The sequence below is a fragment of the Aulonocara stuartgranti genome, assembly GCF_965226115.1.
Source record: "Aulonocara stuartgranti genome assembly, chromosome: 16".
In the NCBI taxonomy this organism is placed as follows: domain Eukaryota; kingdom Metazoa; phylum Chordata; class Actinopteri; order Cichliformes; family Cichlidae; genus Aulonocara; species Aulonocara stuartgranti.
Window position 1 is genome coordinate 8,738,005 of NC_138952.1, and position 21,703 is coordinate 8,759,707.

The window sequence follows — 21,703 nt, forward strand, 5'->3', positions numbered from 1 at the left end:
GAGTTTAATTTACGCTTTTCATTTGGAGTGATTGGCACTCGCATAAGTTATGCTGAATGCTATTTAACTACAGTGGAGGCAGGCACGATGCTCCATCACCGCGCCACTCCACTCGCCCTGGTTATTCATGTTGCAGCTAAATGTATATTCATGTCCCTGCAAAGCCGAGTGTGTCGGAGTAAAAGGCCTCATGTTGAATTTAGAAGGTGTGTGTGTGTGTGTGTGTGTGTGTGTGTGTGTGTGTGAGGAGGAGGATGTCTTGCAACAAATCGCTCTCTGTGCTGCTTGGAATCCAACATCACATGTTAATGCCTTTACTGGGGTGTGCCTGGTATCTCCAAATGTTTTATCTGAGCTTAGGGAAGAGGAGATAGAATTCCCAGCATTCCTTGCTGCATGGGCAAGAACTTAAAGTCTTAACTCAACACTGAACAGGTCACTTGCAACCATCTGGGGTTAGAGTGCTACATGGGCAAGCTTTTCAGAAAGTAGTACGAGTTACCTTCAAAAACAAAAGAAAGGTTCTTTATTTTTTCCCTTTCAGTGAAAATATCTATTTAAAAAAGTGATTCAAGATGGTCACCAGTGACCGAGTGGATGTTCAAGGTTATCCTTGTCAAATTATTTACCTCCAGACAGTTTTAGTGCAACTGCCCAGTTTCAGTGACTAAACCTAACCTGTACATTAAATTTAACACTCTGCCCTAATGCAACCCCAAGAATCACAGCCATTTAAGTTTAAATTAGCCTGTTAACATTATTAAAGTGTAAATAGTCAAAATTCTTCAATGCACAGCTCCTCAGTGGGCTTTTTTATTCATTGAGCCAATATCAGGTTTTTGTTGCAATTATTACAAACAGAAGGGAACAATTATGAAGTGGAGGAGGAAATATATGTTAGCATACTCAGGCCTAATAAAAAGCTCTGCAGGTGTCTTTAAGTAAGTGTTTCTATGGACCGCATGAAACAATTTTATTCTTGCTGTGTTTATGCCAGACCTTCCCAAAGTGTGGGGCCCGAGAGCCATCGCAGGGGGTGTGCGGTATGAAAAGGGGGAAAAAAACAAAATGCTTGGACACTGCTAGCACAGTGCCCACACAAACGCAAAGCAGGAGATGAAGCATCGCTGAATATGTTTCCAAACCAACTTCATTCTAAGCCTGCATAGTTGGTTTTCTTTCGTCGGGAGCACACGCTGGGCTGTTCAAATCACGGACAAACAGTATCCCACATTCTTGATTTTTAGTTCACAAACACTTCTCATAATGACTAACTACTCCTGACATTTTGGAGATGTTAGCTCTTTATACAGTTACAGTGGGATACAAATAATATCAGGCTGATCCTGCCACGATTTGTTCCCCCTGTCCAAATCACGGACAAACAGTATCCCACAGCTGTTTATGTTTTTAAGCCCATTTTGCACAGAGAGGCATTTTTTGAAAAATGTATTGATAGCAATGTTGAATATTATTACACAGGAAAAAAACAACTACATGTAAAATAATTACACCGTGACACCTCTGCCTTTCTAAATGGAGGGACAGTAACTGCGTGTGTATGTAAGCGTGTAAAACCTGAAGATAGTCAGATTAACAGTATTTTGTCTCTATCTGCCATTCTGCAATTCATCTCATGTAAACAATAACGTGGCGCACAGCGTGACGTGAAAAAAGGCACATACCTTTGACGTTGCGTGACGAACTCTGTCCTCGTCCACAAATAAACGCAAAAAAGGAGCTTTAAAAAAAATCTCAGTTTTCGGTGATTCGAAACGCCGTTTACGTGTGGATGAAACAGCTGCGTTTTCAAAAATACCCGTGTAGGTGCAGACGCAGCGTAAAAGAGTTTCATTACTACCTGTAATTAATTGCAGATTACTTTTACTTCCATAACTGTTTACTAAATGTTTGAGGTGTGAAATAAGCCGCAATGGAGCAAAATACAGGTGTGTGTGGTTGGAGGATGTGTTTGTGCGCATGTGCGCGTATGTGCGTGCTGGGGGGGGGGGGATTTTTCTTGTAAAACAAAGGGGGGCCCAGCAAAAGTTTGGGTACCACTGGTTTATGCAAATAAATCAAATTAATTTGTAAAAAATGTTTGGAATCATGTATGATTTTCGTTCCACTTCTCACGTGTACACCACTTTGTATTGGTCTTTCATGTGGAATTCCAAAAAAAATTGATTCATGTTTGTGGCTGTAATGTGACAAAATGTGGAAAAGTTCAAGGGGGCCGAATACTTTTGCAAGCCACTGTAGTTTGAGCTGCATACCAATGACTCTGCAGTGCTGGCAGAGAAGGCCAACAAAACAAACCATGCAAGGTCAAATTCTCTATTTATTTATATTTGTTATTATTCATATTCACATTATTTGGATTTGAATTCATAACCGGGGGGACTCCATTAATAAAGTTGGATTTTTATACAAAGATGTCTTAAAACGATGATGATTAAAAATGAAAACGGTAAATAACCATCGTTTTTACAGTCACATGACCCCTGTCTCAACCGCTGGTCTTCTGTCCCTAAACTGCCTTTTGTTTGAGGCCATGAAGTACGGTTTCATACAATCATCTAGGATTTAAGACTCTTCTACCTCATTTGGATCTTCAGTTAAGACTTACCATTTTCTTCCATTTCTCTTGTGTGCATCAAATATTCTCGAGACACAGCTGTGACAAATACTGGCATGGTAATTGTTGCTGACTCGCTGATCTACACTGCTTTAAATAAGCAAGGTTTTTCCACTTTACTAAACCTAGATGGGTCTCCAGTGATCTGATATGTGTTAAAATGTTAAAATCCTTTAAAACAAAGACAAACCTTCATTATTTAAAATGCATAAAGACTCAAATGTATCGGCACACTCTCTCAAGCGCACATATTGTTCGATCACACCTGCGCGTCTTCCCCCACCGCACCGCCTCCTTCCTCTTTGAAAACTGCAACACTGAACAATTTCCTCCTCAGCAGATCCCCATGTGGTCGAGCACATGAGGCCCATAGCTGGCCGCTTATTATCCACCCCATTGTGTTTTTCATTTCCACACACACAAATAATTCTCTAATTAACAAACACTTTGTAAAGGGAGGAGGTAGGCAGATGTTGGGGAAACGATTACGAAAAACCACTGCACAAAGGGGTTTGGAGAAGCACCGCCAACCCATCATAATCCCGCCCGTCTGTCCGTTACCATCATAGTTAACCATGTCTAACGTTTTTATAGCTCTCTGCCTCGATTAAACTCATTCTGAGAGCTAATAATGGCGCCATTTGAAAGCCGTGATTGCCACATGGGGCAGAGGAGTCAGTGAAGTGTCAATCAAGCTTTGCGCAGCAGGAGTTCGGGGGAAATGTGAGGGAGCGGAGAGAAGCGCAGCAGAAATAAAGACGTGCTTTTTGTTCTTGTATTTTTCCACCGACGTTTCTGCTGATGATGCACAGTTCTTTTTTTAGTGCTGGCCCACTTCACATTCAGGTAGCTGCATCCTCACCTGCCCCATGCACCTGCTGCTGTTGCTGCCCTCTGCACGGAGACAGCTTTATGTTGTTTTTATGTATCTTACAGCGAGATATAGCACGATCAGTCGGTGGGGAAAGATATAACCCCCTGGGGTCTCAGCCACTCGTATAATTACTGCTGCCTCAGATCTGGTGCTATATAAAAACTGAACAAATGTATTTCTGTGAGTTATATGCAGCAGCTGATTTTTTATTTTTTTGAGTAAGTGTAACTCCGGCCTCTGTGGAGGGAAGTCAGTGAGTGCAGTGAGTGTTATTGTTTTCTAGCATGTTATCCTGGCTTTATCATACTTGGGATGTGGTGATTACATGGATTTAAAAGTGATTTAGGATCTTATTTGTCTCCAGAACTGTGTTTAACATGCTTCTAATCACATACAGAGTCCCAAATAATCACTCCCTGTCATATCTTATAGATCTCATAGCATCATATTATCTTAACAGAGCTCTACACTTTCAGACTGCAGGCTTGTTGTGGTTCCTAGAGTTTCCAAACGTAGAATAGGAGGCAGCGCCTTTTGGTTATCAGGTCTCTCTTCCCATGGATCTAGCTCCCAGTTTGGGTTCAGGGTACAGATACATTTTCTACTTTTAAGATTAACTTCAAACTTTACATTTTCATAAAGCTTATAATTAGGTGATCATGAACACTTACACCCCCCCGTCTATGAGATATAAGCAGTGTTGGGCAAGTTACTTTGGAAAGGTAATTAATTATAGTTACTAGTTACTTCTTCAAAAAAGTAACTGAGTTAGTAACTGAGTAACAAGATTCTAATGGCAATTAATTACTTGAAAAATAACTATTGCGTTACTTTAAAAAAAAAGGTTTAATCCTCTGGGGGCCATTTTTAACTACTTTTGATTGTCTCTCTACATTTCACCTTTAAAAACTATTTACTTTGCCTTGTTTGGTATCATTCTTTTCAGCAAAACCTCACTTGCCTGAATTTATAGTTATCTTTTCATTTTTAAATACTGTATTAACGTTGCTCTGATTTTTGAGGGTTTCTCTCTACAGCAGATTTGTAAAATCCATGAGACTATCTCATGTGTTATTATTTTGCAAATGTTTTTACTGCTGTTCACACCGACCACGTAATTTTACTGGACAAATCCGCAGAATGCTTTTTTTCATACGAAGCTTGATTTTTCAAACTTTTTGGATATGAATAAACAGATCTGAAAAATTTGACCACTGCATTTGACAGTAAGTGTGCCAGCAAAATAATACTATTTTACCTTAGACACAGCTAGATGCTGCTCCGGGTCAGTGGGATCAAACTGCCCCATTGACATCTTGAAACATGTACGAAAGTGGACGTGGTACATCCTGGACCAAACCATGAAATTCTCTCCTTGCTGCATTCTCACAAGAATCAGATAAACCCACAATTTCAGGATCAGCTCAGTTTGTACATTACACGACAAGTTCAGATCTAGAAAATTCTGAACATGCTCTTTCCCTTTCAATATGAAGCAAATTCAAAGTACAACTACAGGTCACCAGAGAGCTTACTGACTGAGAAGGGTGTCTATGATTTCTCTGAGCACAGAGGAATCATAGAAGTATTCGTCTACAGCAGTGGTGTCCAAACCCAGGCCTCAAGGGCCGGTGTCCTGCAAGTTTTATATGTGTCCTTGATCCACAGCTGATTCAAATGGCTAAATGACCTCCTCAACATGTCTTGAAGTTCTCCAGAGGCCTGGTAATGAAATAATCATTTGATTCAGGCATGTTGACCCAGGGTGATATCTGGAAGCCACACATTACTTATGTTCGGGGGAAATTGGCACGGGGCATTGCCGTCCTGGGAAAAGCAAAGCATATGTTGGATCAGAAAGCACTGCACATTTTATACTGTGCTTTACTACTGCCATATATGAGCTACTGTGTAGAGGTCTGGGGAAACACATACAAAAGTAACACACAAACAATAACTATAATACAGAAAAGGGCCATTAGATTAATAAATAATGTAGGGTACAGGGACCATACAAATGCACTCTTTGTCAAAATGCAAGCTATTAAATTCCAAGACTTGGTGAAGCTTAAAACAGCGCAAATAATGTATAAAGTCAGAAATAAATTGCTTCCCAAAGAAATCTGTAAATTGTTCATAGAAAGAGAAGGTGGGTATAACTTAAGAGGGAAATGGAATTTAAAAATACAAAGTGCTAGAACAACTTTAAGAACTATGTCAATCTCAATTGCAGGAGTTAAATTATGGAACAGTCTAACAGAAGAAATAAAAGACAGTCAAAACATAAAACAGTTTAAAGTAAAATATAAAAACCTAATTTTAAATAAGTATAAGAATGAAGAAAACGGGGTTAACCCAGGACGGTAATGTTGCTGGTAATGGTGTTGCGGTTCTTTTTTGGTTGTTTTTTTGTTTTGTTTTGGTTTGTTGTTTTTCCATAACTTGTGTATCTGCAAATATACACATTCTGTATTTTTCATATGAAAGAAACTATACTGTGGTGGGGCTTGCTAATTTCTTGTTTTTGATTTATGTATGTTATGTTTTGTTTTACTTCATATGTTTATATGTTTCATATGTTGTTTGTTTAATTTAAGACAAAAAAAAATTAAATGAATGAGAGGTAAAACTTGAGGGGGCAGGGACAAATAAGTAAATACTTCAGCCTACTCCTTTTCAAACAAATAATGGAATGATATTTTGTAATGATTGTGAAGGCACATGTTTGAAATGTTTGAAATAAAAATGAACTGAACTGAACTGAACTGAAAATTGCAGGACACCAGCCCTCGAGGCCTGGAGTTGGCCAAGCCTGGTCTACAGTAACATCCTATAGCATAGTTTGAGACCTTACCCCAACCCTCCAGGCCTTTTTTAAAAAATAAATAAATAAATATTGGGGGAGAAATGCATGTATAAACATCAGGGAGGATGTGTCCCCTACATGCCTCCTGAAATCTACACCTGCACAACCTGGGGTGAAAATGTGCTGAGCAGAATTAGCTGTTAGCATATCGTCTAAGTTCTTTGCAAAAACCTCTTCACAGTTGGATAAATTGTTACGTGGTTTGCTTTAGTCTTCCTTGGCACAGCTCTACAGCTCCCTGTCTTTGAGTAAGAAGTCCTTAACTTGTTAGACTGAAGGAAAAAAAAAAAACAAGTGAGCAGAATACATGAAACTGAGCAAAGCCGATTGTGCTCGGCTTCAAATCTGTTTGATTGTGGCGAGTTCCTGTGTGATAGAAACACAGTGTGCTTTGGATAAAAAGCTGCATGTTTTGTTTAGCTGTGTTATCTCTAATTTTCTCCTCTGGGTGATCCTTCACATGGAAATAAATAACACACTGTGCTAAAAATGTCTCTTTACCCTCCCAGGAGTGCAGGTTTATTTGTATTTATTCCTCAGTTGAGCCGCGCGCGCTCGTCCACAAACCTCTCTGCAGGTAGATTGCCTGGTGAATTATTAAATAAAGCAGATTGCCCTATCACAATAGAAGAATGTGAGCGGCGATGGTGTGCCATAAAGAAAACGGAGCTGAGAGATTAGGAAAAGTAAAACCATGTGATGGGGTGGAGATGTCTCTGCAGAGATGGAGAGCAGATATGGGCCCCGCTTCTTTATTCATTTTGGGAGTGAAAGATAGATGAGAGTCTGAATTATTTCTAATCTTCTTTGAGGCCATGCAGCGGAGGACAGGAGAGGGGAGGATGTTTATTTACGATCTTCACCGTGGCGGTGGAAACCTGGCATTCCTGCTGTGGGCTGAGATGCAGAGCAGAGATATTGCCTGGATCAAAGTGTTGAGGAGAAGTGGAATCTCATTTTGAAGCCACTCTTTTCTCGCCGCGCTGCTGCAGCTGCGTCCGCTCTGCGTGAGTCCACCGTGGACCTGCAGAGTCACAAAAAAGGCCTTTGTCGGGCCTCTGCTGTTTTTAGTTTTTCTATTTTCATTTTTATTTCGTGTTATTTTTAACTGACCTGTGATCTCCTTTTTCCTCCACTTTGGACTGTTTTAATCGTGAAAGGACAGGAGACAAATTTAAATCTTACAGTAGGATGTTCTAGGTGTTATTTTCTGGAATATTCCTCCTGTTCCAGTCGTGGATGTTTATGTTAAACATGGTCAAAGCTTCAGAAAATGCAGTGATGAGCAGGCCCAGCAGCATGAACATCACTTCCTCCCACTGTGAAGAAGCTGCAATGAAGCTTAAGCGTAACTTTAATAAGAAAAATCTGCTGGTAGACTCTTCACATCACTTCCTCTTCCTCAAACTCAGTTTTGAGATCTTAAATCTGGTCTAATATTATTCTAACCTTCCTTATCTTCACCACCATCACCACCACTGTCAGGGCTGTGAGGGTCATTTTCTTCTTCCTACACACTGCTGAAAGTCTGCTCAGCTCTGCAGCTTCATCAGTGTCCAATTGTCAAATAGTTTATTACCTGAATTATGTGCAGCCATAAATGGTGTTAATTTCTTTCAAATGATTGCTCCTTATTGAAATGTTCTGACATGTCTGAGGGGGAACGTTAAGAGGCAGCTATCTGAAGCTAATTGTGTTTAAAGGTGTGCAGGCACAGAGTGTGCACACATAAACACAATTCTTGTTGGCTGATCTTCCTCTGTATGACTTCATGCTCATTCTGAATATTAAAAAAACAAGTTGATGAATAACCTTTCTGATGCACTGGAGGAGATCCAGTTGCCAACGCAAAGGCACAAATATAAGGGAATATAAGAAGCAGCTAATGTGCTGAAAGCAGGGAAGATATGTACCAGAAGATGACCCCGAGTGGGAGATTTTGGAAAATGCTCCACGTCACAGCACGAAATGTGAGCACAGAAGCCCCACCCACCTGATGATCAAACATCTGTTTGCAAGCATCAGCCAATCAGAAACAAAGTTAAGCCTTTTTTTAGACAGATGGGTTGCACCAAGGCCCACAGCATAAGATAAAGAAGGATTAAGTCCACTTGCACCCTTTTCATGGAGCAGAACTACAGTGAACAGGGCTCCTTGATGTGGCTCCTCTGGGGATCCCTTGCAGTGGGGGTGATGTTTAATCAAGCCCGTGGCTTGGACTCCCAGCAGGCCTCTGACCTCCACCATCTGTGGAGGCTTGAGTTCACAGAATTCAAGTGGTCTATTCTAAGCTACCTGTCCTTGAGCTCTGCAGCTTTTACAACCGTGTGGGTTCAGCTGACATTGCTAATCCACACAGAATATACCCTCATAAAATGGACCCACTCAGCACACACATGCAGCTGGGAGAGAAGTTCGACTAAAAGTGCAAAAGAAAGAAGAGACAAAAAAGCAGCAGCAGTGATGAAGGGAAGGCGTCCAATCTGCCACAAAACAATCTACTGCCCTCAATTATACAAAACTCTCCGTCTGGCTCCCTCAGCAGCAAAAACAAACCAAAGCCAGAGACACAACTGTTTTTCTAACAGCTCGCGTCCTTTAGCACTGCTTTAACTTTTCTCAGAGCTGCAGATAGCCGTCCAGCCCGGCTGCTACTCTGCTCCTCATCAGCAGGCCTTGACCACAGAGACGGTCTTATCAGCGTCGCGTGTGCCGCCGATCTTAAGCCTCCGCTGATGGATTTGGCTGAGAGCTCGATGGCTGGGTTTTAAGCAGATTCATATCGGAGTGATTGAATGAGCTGGGGCTTTGGTTGGCTCGTGTTAGCGCTGCTGGTGCTGTTATTGCTTACGCGAGGGGAGACAGTGACACTACAGGCGTGGTGATGGATAGAGAGGCTGAGATTTCCCAGAAGGAGGGAGAAAGATAGAGCGTGGGGTGTAAATATATATATATATATATATATATATATATATATATATAGATATTTGTGAGAAGTGTGCTGGAGTGTATGTATGTGACATTTACTGCATGTGAAAAGGATTTCACTCATTAGAGCCTCAAGTGAACACTTCTGCTACTCCAAGCAGAGCTGCTTCTCAAGTGGAAAAACTCCCCATAATTATGTGTGAAGGGAAAACAGACGTACAAATCAAGACAATTATCATTTAGCTTAGCAAAGGACAGTGTGCTGTTGTTTGAATGAGTGCTGAGAAGACGAGTGGCTCTGTCATATCAGGCATCTGTGCATTTTCTAAATCTCATATTAACAACATAAATCATCAAGAAGAAGCTCGGAGTAGAGCTGCTCCTCCTTCACATTAAAAGAAGCCAACTGAGGGTGACCAGGATCCTGCAGGTGAGATGCTTTTACTCTCCTTTATGTGTGCCACACTGAGCTGTTTGTCCATCATACTGGTTTAAATGTGAAAATAGATCAAGATTTTATTCACAAGCTGTACAAATGGATCACTGTATCAGCAACGCACCATGTATAAAATATACTGACAGTGGGGTTATCTGTGGTGAGGATCAGCGGGTGTTTATGAGAACTTTGAACTATGTTGCAGGCCTCTAATGTATATTGATTCAGTAGTTTTACACTGGACCTTTTACGCGTTGTAGCTGAATGGTCAGTGGATGTCCTCGGCTTGTACAGAAGGCCCGACCATCTGATGCAGCTAGGTCACCTGTAAGCTAGAAAGAGAGGGACGCAGAGGAGCCTGTTAAGTCTGACTCCATTAGGTTGAGGAGGCTCAGACATATCCCAGAGCTGGACCACAGGGATCGAAGGAATGCTGTTTGTCCAAGTCGCACACGGGATTGGATATCCACTAAACCCATTGCACACAGCAGTGGACCAGAGAGAGGGAGAAAGAGGAGACAGAAGGTTGGAGGCAGTTCAAATCAAACATTTAGAGTGGGTGAGACAATAATCTCAAAATTATTGAGTGAATTATCAAGTAATACTGATAAATTATCACTTCTGTGACGCCATCGCTTGCCATTGCGCTGATCAACATTTCGACTTTCATTTATTTTGTCATTATTCTTTTACTGACTGATGTTCTGCTAATTTATGTCAACTCTTATTAGATGGGCAAGTATTGTTTTTTTGCTCCTAATTTGTCTGTTAGATTTTCTAATTAATAATGGCAAATATAATTAACAAGTAAAACATTTGTATTGATTGAGATTGATCCCTATGAGAAACTACACAGCTATACTGTAAAACAATGTTAGCTGCTAGCTTGTCTCTGCAATTGGGCATATAGCAGCAAACAGGTATTTTTGTCAGTTCAAAATCAAAACAGAGCTGAAAGTGGAGCAGATATTTATCTGTCTACAGGTGGCTTACTGCTGTCTTTATTTTGTTTTATTGCCCTTAAGACAAAAAAAGCTCTTGGAAGTCAAGTTAACAAAATAAGTAAACAAGTTGTCAGTTTAGCTTGTTGTTCGGGCTAGCTTGTTGTTCGGGTTAGCTAACTAAACCGTTAACAACTGTGATGAAATAACAATTGACACTGATGATGGGGCATTTAGCAACTAAATGATGTAATCATTTCTTTTAGGAGCTCAAAATGAAAGCAGAAAGAAGTGAAAACTAAAAGAGACGTGAATATATCAACCGAAAGGCCTTTTGAGGCCCATTGAATAGATGAGTTAGCAAATTATCAGAATAACTAGCTCATTTAGCCAAATCAAATTTAACCAGATTTAGCCCTCCCTGATTTGTCTTTCTTGACCTCTTGACCCAACCTAACTGATATTACTATCATCTTTGACTCAAGTCTTTTTCCTTATTTTCCTTCAGCCGACAGGAATGTGTGAAGTCAGCGGCTTTCACGGAATGTGGATGAGTCGGAGTAAAATGCATAGCAGCAGGTTATTGAGTGTTTGCTCTCAGCGCGTGTGGCTCCTGTGCCGGGAGCTTTTTTCATTAGCCAGTCTATCAGCGTGGCGTATAAGAGCTGTGACCCCTCGCGACCTGGCCCCTGACTTCAGATAAGCACTGCAAACACAGTGCGAAGTGGCTGAGGCAGCTGTGGTCACACGCCACGGAGCACACTAAGCCCAGCGTCCTGCCACACTGACAGACGCCGCCGCACTCCTGCAGGGCTTTGAGTGTTTGTAAGTGTCTCTCTGTGTGTGTGGGAACACTTAGTAAATGCATGTCTGAGGGAGCCAGGATGTGTTTCTAACTGTGTGTGTGTGCTTCCAAGCGCGTGTCACTTCCTGCTGCTGCTGTTGCGATGTGTTTTCCCTTACCTCTATCCTCCACGCTCCCCAAACATACCATCAGAGCATTGACAGATACATCACTCTCCGTGCTTTATAGCCAGCGAGGAAACGAGGTAAACAAAGCCTGAAAAAGAAGAAGCCATGTTTCTCTTTTATGGTCTACAATTTTTCACAAGCTTTAGGAAAGGCCTCATCTGAGTTATTGGTGGTGGTGGTAGGGGGGGGCATGTTGCAATGGCTGGCAAGGCAGGAATTCTATTCGTAACATTTTTTAAACAAACTTTTGCCATGTATCTTGTTCCGTTCTCCAACCTCTGGGTGGATTTTTCATCCTCAGCTCGGTCCCTCTCCCTGTGCTCACTTCTCAAGGCCTCTGGCATGTCTGGCACCAACGGTCGATGACAATCTGGCCTTTGTGTTTATTTTTCTGTCCTCTGCAGATAATGGCTGTGGCACCAAGGCTATAGTGAATCTATGAGAAGAGGAGCGTTGATGCACAGGGAGGGTTTGGGGGGGGCATCTTTACAGACAGTTTGCAACCCTTTTACTGCAGGAACAGCAGTGCAGGGCAAAATATTTGGAGCCGAGCAGAATACAAAAAGAGCTTAAATTGATTTCAACTTAAATTCTCTGAAGCTGTATACACAGTTTTGCAGCTTGGACTCAGTGGACTCACAGAGGTCACTAATAGTATTTCCACACTATCTGCACTGCTTTAGGAACTGTCATTTCACTGCGTTAGGCCCATACACCCTTTTATAGATAAGAAAATGAAATAAGAAGCACTTTGGAGCCAGAAGTGACCATATTTGGCCGAAAGGGTGACTCAGCTTACATCTGCTTAATGTTACCCAGATTCATTAGCAAGCCTCATTCCAAGACAAATGTCTGCTAATTAGATACAGGAAATACTAAAAACTCTAGCATAACTATTTCGATGGTCCATACCGCAGACATTTGTTTCCATTAAAAATGCAGCAGAAAGGCTCCACCAACACAAATTATCAAGAGGTCTTGTTCAGTAGCAGCTACAGCTGGTTCTGTTGGGCCACCCTGAACTTTAGCCTGTATGTAAATGATAAGTTGGGGGTTTTTTTGCCTTGTAGCAAGCTGTAAACTAGTTTATCTGCTGTAAACTCAGCTGTTTTTGACAAATTCATTATAGGAATAATTTCTACTAGCTAAAAATATTGCAGTGCCCCAAAGAAATATATCAGTATGTAAATGAATGTTTTTACAGGAAGTAGCCAAATGGTGTGGCGAGGATAATATATGTTTTAATACCAGGCATTTTACTCTACATATTCTGAGTTTCTGCACAAAATCTTTGAAATGTTCCACACCTCTGCAGATGTTTGTTCAGATTTAGTTTAAAACAGTGACAGATGAACAAACACCCAGACTGAGAGGACATCTGCTGAAATTGTTGTTTATCAAAGCATTAAAAAGTCAGCTGTTAATCTAGATTTTGGTCTTAAAATGATTGCAGTGCATTGTGATACTGTCATGGGCCGGTTGTGTGGCAGGCAGAGAGAGGACCCAAAATGCAGGACTTAACTAAAGACATGCTGAGCCTGGCAAATGGCTGATGTACAATGTAACGAGCAGAGCTGAACTGAAATAAACTAACTGAAACTACAAACCCTGACTAACAGACAGGAGCACACACAACATGAGGGAGAGACGTACGAGGAACAGAGGAAGACTAAACTAATACACAGGATAACGAGAGTTTGAGGAACAGGTGGAAAACACAGCTGGAACAAATCCGACTAACGAAACAGGGGAAGCAAAGCTAAATGCAAAGCATGTGAGACTGTCGAAATAAAACAGGAAGTGACAAGCACACAGAGACTCGGACAAAGACACGTGAACTTGACACTAGGACATGGGCTGTATCCCAATTCAGGGTCTGCAGCCTTAAAGCACGCAGCCTCAACGATCCTCAAGGGCCGCGTACTCAAAGACCGCTAAGGCCGGAAGTGCGAGGCTTGTGAAATGGGATGGTCTAGCCTCCGTTGCGCTGCCCAGGTTGCCTAGCAACCATTATACTAACCACTGGAAACGTGTCATACAACTTTGTTTGACAGAAATGAAGGAGAAAATCTTTTGTTCATTTGTTTGTTTCTTTCTACATGAGTTTTGATCAATCTCTGTAAGATTAAGCTCAGCTATTGAACGGCGTATATTTTAAAGTAAAGGCTTTAAAACCAAGTTAGTACAAACGTCACTAATGTCACATAACTTTGCCGACATGTGGCCAACAGTAATGTTTTAATGTTCCTCATTATTAAACATTTGCACATAAATAAGTGACATAATATTCAGTACTTACTCAAAGTGTACTCTTCGGCCGCCCCTCGTCCGCCGTTTTTTTTCGGCAAAATTATCCATACCCATCGCCGCGCTATGCATTCTGGGATATGTTGGGCCACGAAGTCTACACTGCCACAGCCTTAAAATTCAGGGAAATGAAGGACGCATTTCAGGGCCGCATTTCGAGCAGCCTTTGAATTGGGACAGCCTTCGGCGCGCCGCTGTGACGTAATCGGCCTTGAAATGCGTACTTTAAGGCTGCAGACCCTGAATTGGGATACAGCCATGGAAATGCGTGACAAACTGGGGAGAAAAAACAGGCTGGACAGGAAAAGGGGAGCAGACATGAAAGCAAGCAATAACCAAACTAGAACATAAGAAACACCCACGTGACAGGGCCAGGAGACAGAGAGAGGCGCCAAAGACTGTTTACACACTGAGGACAGTGAGGAGGACACACCGAAAAAAGATGAAGAGACATGACCTGAAAGGGAGTTAAATTTAATAAGAACTAAGAATTAGAAATGTAAGTGAACTCAGAGGCTCTCTTTAACTGAAGATCAGAATCTGAATATTCTGCAAAAATGAACAACAAGACTAAACAAACTCAAAAACCTGGGTCAAAGGCCCAGGACTATGACAAATACAAAATTCACCCAAATATACTTCCTGTTTTTAAAAGATGTTTTCTTTTGTAATTTGCTGAATGCAGGCTGAAGCAGTTCAAAGCGCGTGTTAGATGTTTGACAAGCCGATAATAAGGCAGAGAAAAACAAATACTAACCAATAATAAGTAATTTGACAAAATGAAAAGTTAACAAAAAGTTAACATCAAAAACATAAAGTACATTAAAAATGTCTAATAAGAAACATATGACTATATCAAAATAGCTATAAATAAATAAAAAGATAATAAAAGATAAAATACAATAAAATTTAAATACAGGCAATTTAAATAAAATAAAGAAATCCTGGATTGAAAGCTTAAAACTCTTAAAAGCAATAAAGAAAAGCACAAAACGACATGTTTGATACAACAGGGAAAGTAAATTAATAAAAAATCTACTTAGATTGTAATCTTTTGATTTATGTCTGAGAGACATACAGTGCACACAGGAGTGTGTTTGTACCACACAGATACTGTGAAAGTGTAAATCCAGTTGTTTGGCTGGGAATACCGGCAGTTTTCCTTAGAGATGGATTCCTTAAGGAACATCAGGTTGGTGGTCATTTTCATAAATACGTGTAGAGGTGTCAAAAATCAGTCTATTTGCTTATGTTTATTTATGGGTCACAGAGGATCAAACACCTCAGATGTACTGTGTGTAGTACTGATAGGTCGAATATCTGCTCCTCATATTTGGTGACACTGCTTTATATGAAAAGGCAGAAAACTTGAATTTCCCTACAAGCAGGTGAAGATCATCAGATCATACCTCTAATTCCTTTTCATTTTAAGCACATAGACCACAGATCCCAGTCTGTACATGTTCTCTGCAAATCTTAAAAAAAACACTAGTCCAGCAGTTTATCTTTGTATTCTTTGGGTAAGCTCGGCTTTGTGAGGAAATGTGTGCTCAAGAATAACGGAGGTCAGCAAACTTGGATGTGCAGTGACTCTGCAAGTGAAACAGTACTCCCTCTTCTGGTTTGAAACAACGGAGGGATTACCTCGTCTCGAAACGTCAGGAGAGCAGGAAGGTGTCTGTGAGGGCTCCGGGAAGTGCAGAACACAAGGTCATGAAGAAGAAACTGGCAGATGGAAACAACAGACATAAACACATCTATCTATGGAATACATACTGTAACAAGAAAACAATCATTATTCACGCAGTTTTATTTCCCATGAATCTAATATTTGCAAAAAGGGCTGACTGATGTTACACACAGACATGTGAATATCACCAGTTACAGTTTTTCAGTACAGCATTTCACCAGCTTTCATATGATTTGGTAGTATAATAGTTTGTTTGAATACTACAAAAAAGCTTGTCATGCAAAACCTGGCTGGTAAATGAAAAGCATCCAGTCCAAGGACATTTTTTCTCTTTCTCCACAAACACTTAAAACTGAAATATTTTCACATTAATAATCTTAGTTCCTCTACATGCTCCATGTTTATAAGAATAATTTCTACTCTGTAGTTGGCAGTACGGAGACCATACATTTCTATATACCTTTCCCCTTGAAATAATTAATTTTAAATAATGACTAAAATTGAGTTTCTGTAGAATAAAGGAGCAAAAGAAAATGCAGTTTTGACTCAGTGCAATAATGAAATATTAAATGATCTAATAAAAACAATATTGAAGATGCTCTTTTTTCACTGTTGAGCTTGTTTTGCTAACACTTCCCATCCACACTGCATGTACTTACAGGTATCCTGATCCTGGTAACATGATCAAAACCTAAACCAGTATCAGGAGTCCAGAAAAAAGTCTTAATGTAGCGCTTTCTATACCCACCATCCACCCCAACCTCCTCTAGGAGACATCAAAAGAAGAAAACCTCTTAGTAAAACAAAATCCTATCATCAATTGTGTCGCACAGCCACAGCTGAGTTGACTTTTCTTTCTGCCATCAATTTGAACGGTTTCCCTTATTCAGGGTGGCTGAATAAGGGAAGAGGAGCGCTGATGCACAGGGAGGGTTTGGGGGGGGGGGGGGGCATCTTTATGTAGGTTTTCTTTTTTTACACACAACCAGTTAAAATTACTTGAAATAATGCCTACCCATATGGAAAAGACATAGTAAAAACATATATGATTTACTCATGAAAGTGGCCACTTTCATGAGTAAATCATATATAAATCATATAAGGCTTACATGATTTACTCATGAAAGTGGCCACTTTCTCATTACTTTCATATATTTTTTTAGTAAGTATACAAAACATACAAGTTTCATTATATAATTTTTCAAGGGATCTTATATGTGCTTTCACTCTTGTATGCTTTTCATACAAGTTTCATACAAGACAGATAAAAACTTTATATCTTTTCCATATGGGTAGGAACACACATAGTTTTATAACTGTTTGCTAATTCCAGCATTTACGTTGCACGTATTCTAACCCGGCTTCTCAGTTGAATAAAAGGTCACTTTTGTTCTCTTTTATAACCTGCAAACACACAGGAGACGCTTTTGGGTCCTCACGCTTTAAAATACCTCTTTTGTGTCAGGAATGTTCAGCGCAGTTCTTAGTTGCTGTTTGTCAAGTTGACCTCAATTTGCGTTAAATGGCCCTTAGCTGTCAGATTATTCTACTCTTGCTTCTACTGCCAGTTTAACTTCAGATGTAAATGGACTACTTTAGGTTGATTTCTTTGATATGCATCGTGTGGCCACACACGCCATTCCTAACGGTTTATGTAAATCAGTGATTCTCAGCAACAGGCAAATGTACCCGAGGGATATTTCTACAGGAGCACAAAGACATATTGGATTATTAGATTAAATTCAAGAACTGAGTGGAAACTGACAAAAAAGGCTTAAAAGTATGATCAGAAGTTGAGCCTGAGCAATGAGTCATTCACAGATGAATGACCACTAATATATTTTCTTTTAGACCCCCTCAATCAGTGTAGTGGAGTAGTGGACCAGGAAACAGGGTTAGGGTCTCTTAGGGGATCTGAGAGCGTTAAAGTTATCAGCATTCTCTGAACAGAAATTAACTACTTTTTCTTCAAATTTGAGTAAATTTAAGAAAATAAAATGGCTGCATTTTAAAGCATCTTATAATTGATTAACAAAAGTCTTACATTTGTTAGAAATAAATTATCATTATGTGATTGCACTCCTATAAACTAAAAGCCAGATTGTTTCAGAAGTGGATTGTTGATTGAGCTTCAGCAAATGAATAATTTTTAATTAGTTAATCCATTCCAGCTGCTTATCCAGGCTCAGTTTACACTAATTAAATTAATTATAACATTCATAATGATTGTTTTATACAGACAGGAAAAAAGCTATGATGCAATAATAAATAACTCTGGGCCAAATCATCCCATCATAGTTTCATACTTTGACCTCTATAATTGTAAACTTTCTTACCTAACTTACAATTTCACAAACAGCCTTCAGTTGCCTGTAAAAACTCTCTCGGACTTCAGTTTTCTTTCCTTTCAGATGGGTTTAAATTAAACTTTTGGTTGTTCTTGTGCAAGATGACGGTGCATCCAGTGAGATTGGAGGAATAACCAGACAAGATGCGTCCCCACATCTGAATTCATCCTGCTGCCGCCATCACCTGTTTCTAAAGATGAGTGAGATATTGCCTGATGCAGTCCTATTGTAACATGACCTCCATGTTTGACTGAGCAGCTAAAACAGTTCAGATTAAGCTAATTTCAGGTTTTCCTTTTTCTTGCTTTTGTCTTTCACTTTGGTTAAGATTCATTTTCCAGCTCACGTTGGTTCACATTGAAATGCATTGGGTCGGTTTCATTTTTCAGCTTACAGAGTTTATATTGTGAAGGGCTGGATTTGAATCCAAATCAGAAACCTAAACCTAAAAGAGTCATTTTCAGTGCCCTATCCTATAGACTGATTGCAAGACTACAACTAGATACTTTTTGATTTTGATTTTCCAAATTTATAGAAGAAAAACGCTTGAACACTGAACTGAAGGAGCATTTGCCTCATTTTTAAGAGGTTTTAGGGTTCAGGATGGGAATCATATGCCATGAAGTTGGGTTTTTTTTAGGGTTTTCAGTTACAGTGAAAATTAGCACCCCACAAGAAATCAAAACAAATCATAAAATTATTCCAGCTTACAAAAAACACCATTAATAAACTATATGAAAATCCTCTAATACCAAACTATCAAATAAATAGTGTAAGCATGAAATAAAGAACAATAAGGGAAATTTAAACAGCAAAACTCTTTCAGTCATTATTGGGATCTTATGAGTGAAGGTTTTAAACATAGGTGTAATGACGGGTTTTTGCAATTTTGCTGTCCGAGACTCCTTGCTGATGAAGTGATTAAAGTTTTTTCCTGCCATCAGCTGCATCTGTCATGATTTAATCTGAAATTACAATTTCCAAAGAATCAAAAACATTGAGTTTCACTCTCCCAGCACAATGTTTTGAAAGGGCCTTGTGTGAATTTGTGAAAGTACAGTACATAACCACACAGATTCATACATGTATACCAAATGTCAAATCTCGAACTGATTTCACACATTTTTACCAATAAACAACAACAAAACCTGGTGCTAAAAAGCTGGCACCTTAAAAAAATGCAGGCTGATTCTCAAAAGGCGACGAGGCAAAACTGGCTCCACGTGGTGAGAAAAATCATCTTCTTCTCTCATCAATGATTCCTCCAGAGACTACTGGCTGATTCAGAAAGAACCAGCCCCCCTTTCATAATTGTTCAGGACCAAGGTATTAATCATTAATTCTTGAGGTTCAGCTTCTGTGATAAAGCAGTAAGTGTTCTGGTGGATTTGGAGATGAAAATACTCGAGGTACACACACTTCATCCACAGGAGTAATAAAAGAATAAAATATCAATCATACTTTTGGGAGAATAAACCCTCAAGCCTGCAAAACTTTTCAGACAGAGAAGCCGGTGTGAATTATTAAACCTGCATTGTGACAGACTGAATAAAGTAAAATGTGAAGAGACAACATGCATTTAAATTCAAGTGGAAGACAAAGACAGCCCAGGCTGTTACTGTCACTTCTCACTGGCGCACAGATGTGGTCGTAATTGTACCGTTTTATACAAGAGCCGCCTCGAAATGAAGAAACAGTTACAGTGCTTTGTTTTTTGGGGGTTTACTCACGTGTATTATGATTTTTATATTCTCTTCTTCTTCTTCGAGAATATGGTAATTGGCTGCACTTAAGCAATTACACAAACAAAAAGCTAAGGAGCGTAGCGTATGTGCAGGCTTTTAGCTGGGTCATATTTTCCAACAGAGGCAGGGGAGGGGAAGAAAACAAGAAAAAGGAAAAGCAAGCTGTGAGATGGAATTTCTCGTCATCCATCTCAGGGGCTGCCATTTCAACCGCCTCTCTGCCTTTCTTTGTGTCTTTCTCTGTCACTTTTCAGCAGCTATTGTTCTCGGTGGGGTGATTTTTCTCTTTCCTCTTCAGACACGATAAAGGAGTGCACAGTCATATCCCCTGCACAGCTTCAGCAAAACAAAGAGTTACAGTGAGAAAGGAGAACCAATTTCCATTGTCTCCACCCCAGAACACACACACACACGCACACACAGATAAATGCATATATACAGCTGCAAGAAAAAATGCAGTAAATATTCAAAATGTGCTCTGATCTTCATTTAAGTCACAATTTCATACAAACAGAGTGACTAAAGTAAAAACACAGAATCAGTGATATGACTCATGTCTTCAGTGAACACACTGAGTAACCGTTAAGGTAGAAAAAGTCTTGAATGTAGTAACTCTAGTTTAAACAGAACTTCTTGACCATCTGCTTAAACAAGTAGTCTCATTAGACTATTGTTTAGATGATTTCTGATCATAGATTCTGGATCAGATCAAGACCTGAGGAGTTTCCTGGCCATGGATCCATAATGTTAATTCGATAATCTCTGAACCACTTAGCTGTAACTTGGTTGAAAGACCTTGGTCTTTAGTGTCGTCAGTCTTTAAAAAGCAGGTGGACCAGCAGAAGCCCAAAAGCTGGAGGTCTGATAAGGCAGGAATGGACCTCCATTAGTCATTTAGCCTAGAAGCTGATCTCTAGCATGCCTTGGAGAACTTTCAATTCAATTCAATTCAATTTTACTTATATAGCACCAAATCACAACAGCAGTCGCCTCAAGGTGCTTTATATTGTACAGTAGATACAGAGAAAAACCCAACAATCATATGACCCCCTATGAGCAAGCACTTTGGCAACAGTGGAAAGAAAAAACTCCCTTTTAACAGGAAGAAATCTCCGGCAGAACCAGGCTCAGGGAGGGGCGGCCATCTGCTGCGACCGGTTGGGGTGAGAGAAGGAAGACAGGATGAAAGACATGCTGTGGAAGAGAGAAAGAGATTAATAACAGATATGAATCAATGCAGAGAGGTCTATTAAAAATGAAAAAATGGCGCCGGTGAGGTCGGCTGCCGTGCTGGATGCTCTGCCCCAACTTCTCCACTTTTTGCAGTTTTTTGTCACTTTTTGCTATATCTGCCATAATCTTGCATGGGCATCATGCAAAACACACAAATCCGCTACAGTAGAGAAACTTTGGTTTCTATTGGTCTACAATACATGAACATTTCACCATGTTTAACTCCGGACCCAACCTGGCCAAAGGAGATCCTGAGAGAGAACAAAGGACACGACCCTAAGCGACGGCCTTGAGGTAAAAGAGCTGGCATCAGGAACAGGCTACGGGCTCGCGCACACCGCGCACCCATGCCCAGTGTCCTGCTAGCCAATGTTCAATCCATTGAGAACAAGCTTGATGACCTCAGAGCCAGAATCAAGTTACAGAGAGACATTCGGGACTGCAACCTCCTCTGCTTCACCGAGACTTGGCTGAACCCAGCAATACCAGATCACGCCGTGCAGCCGACGGGGTTCTTTTTGGTTTACCGCATGGACAGGACAATGGAATCGGGGAAGAAAAGAGGTGGTGGAGTGTGTTTGATGGTGAACAACAGATGGTGCGACAGCACAAACATCTCCCCACTCACACGCTCTTGCTCGCCCAATCTGGAGCTTTTGATCGTTAAATGTCGCCCTTTCTATCTCCCTCGGGAATTCACTGCGGTCATTGCCTGCACTGTTTAC

The 21,703-nt window shown here is 40.4% G+C and overlaps 1 protein-coding gene across 1 annotated transcript in view; it reads left to right on the plus strand.

Moving 5' to 3' along the window:
- The window catches only part of LOC309691252 (uncharacterized protein), a 28,504-nt gene extending 10,060 nt beyond the window's left edge, over positions 1–18,444 (plus strand). Inside the window, exon 4 of the mRNA XM_082508853.1 lies at positions 18,102–18,444. Within this exon, the coding sequence (XP_082364979.1) occupies positions 18,102–18,134 (33 nt within the window). The 3' untranslated portion in view covers positions 18,135–18,444. The remainder of the gene's footprint in view (positions 1–18,101) is intronic.
- The last annotated feature ends 3,259 nt before the right edge of the window (positions 18,445–21,703 follow it).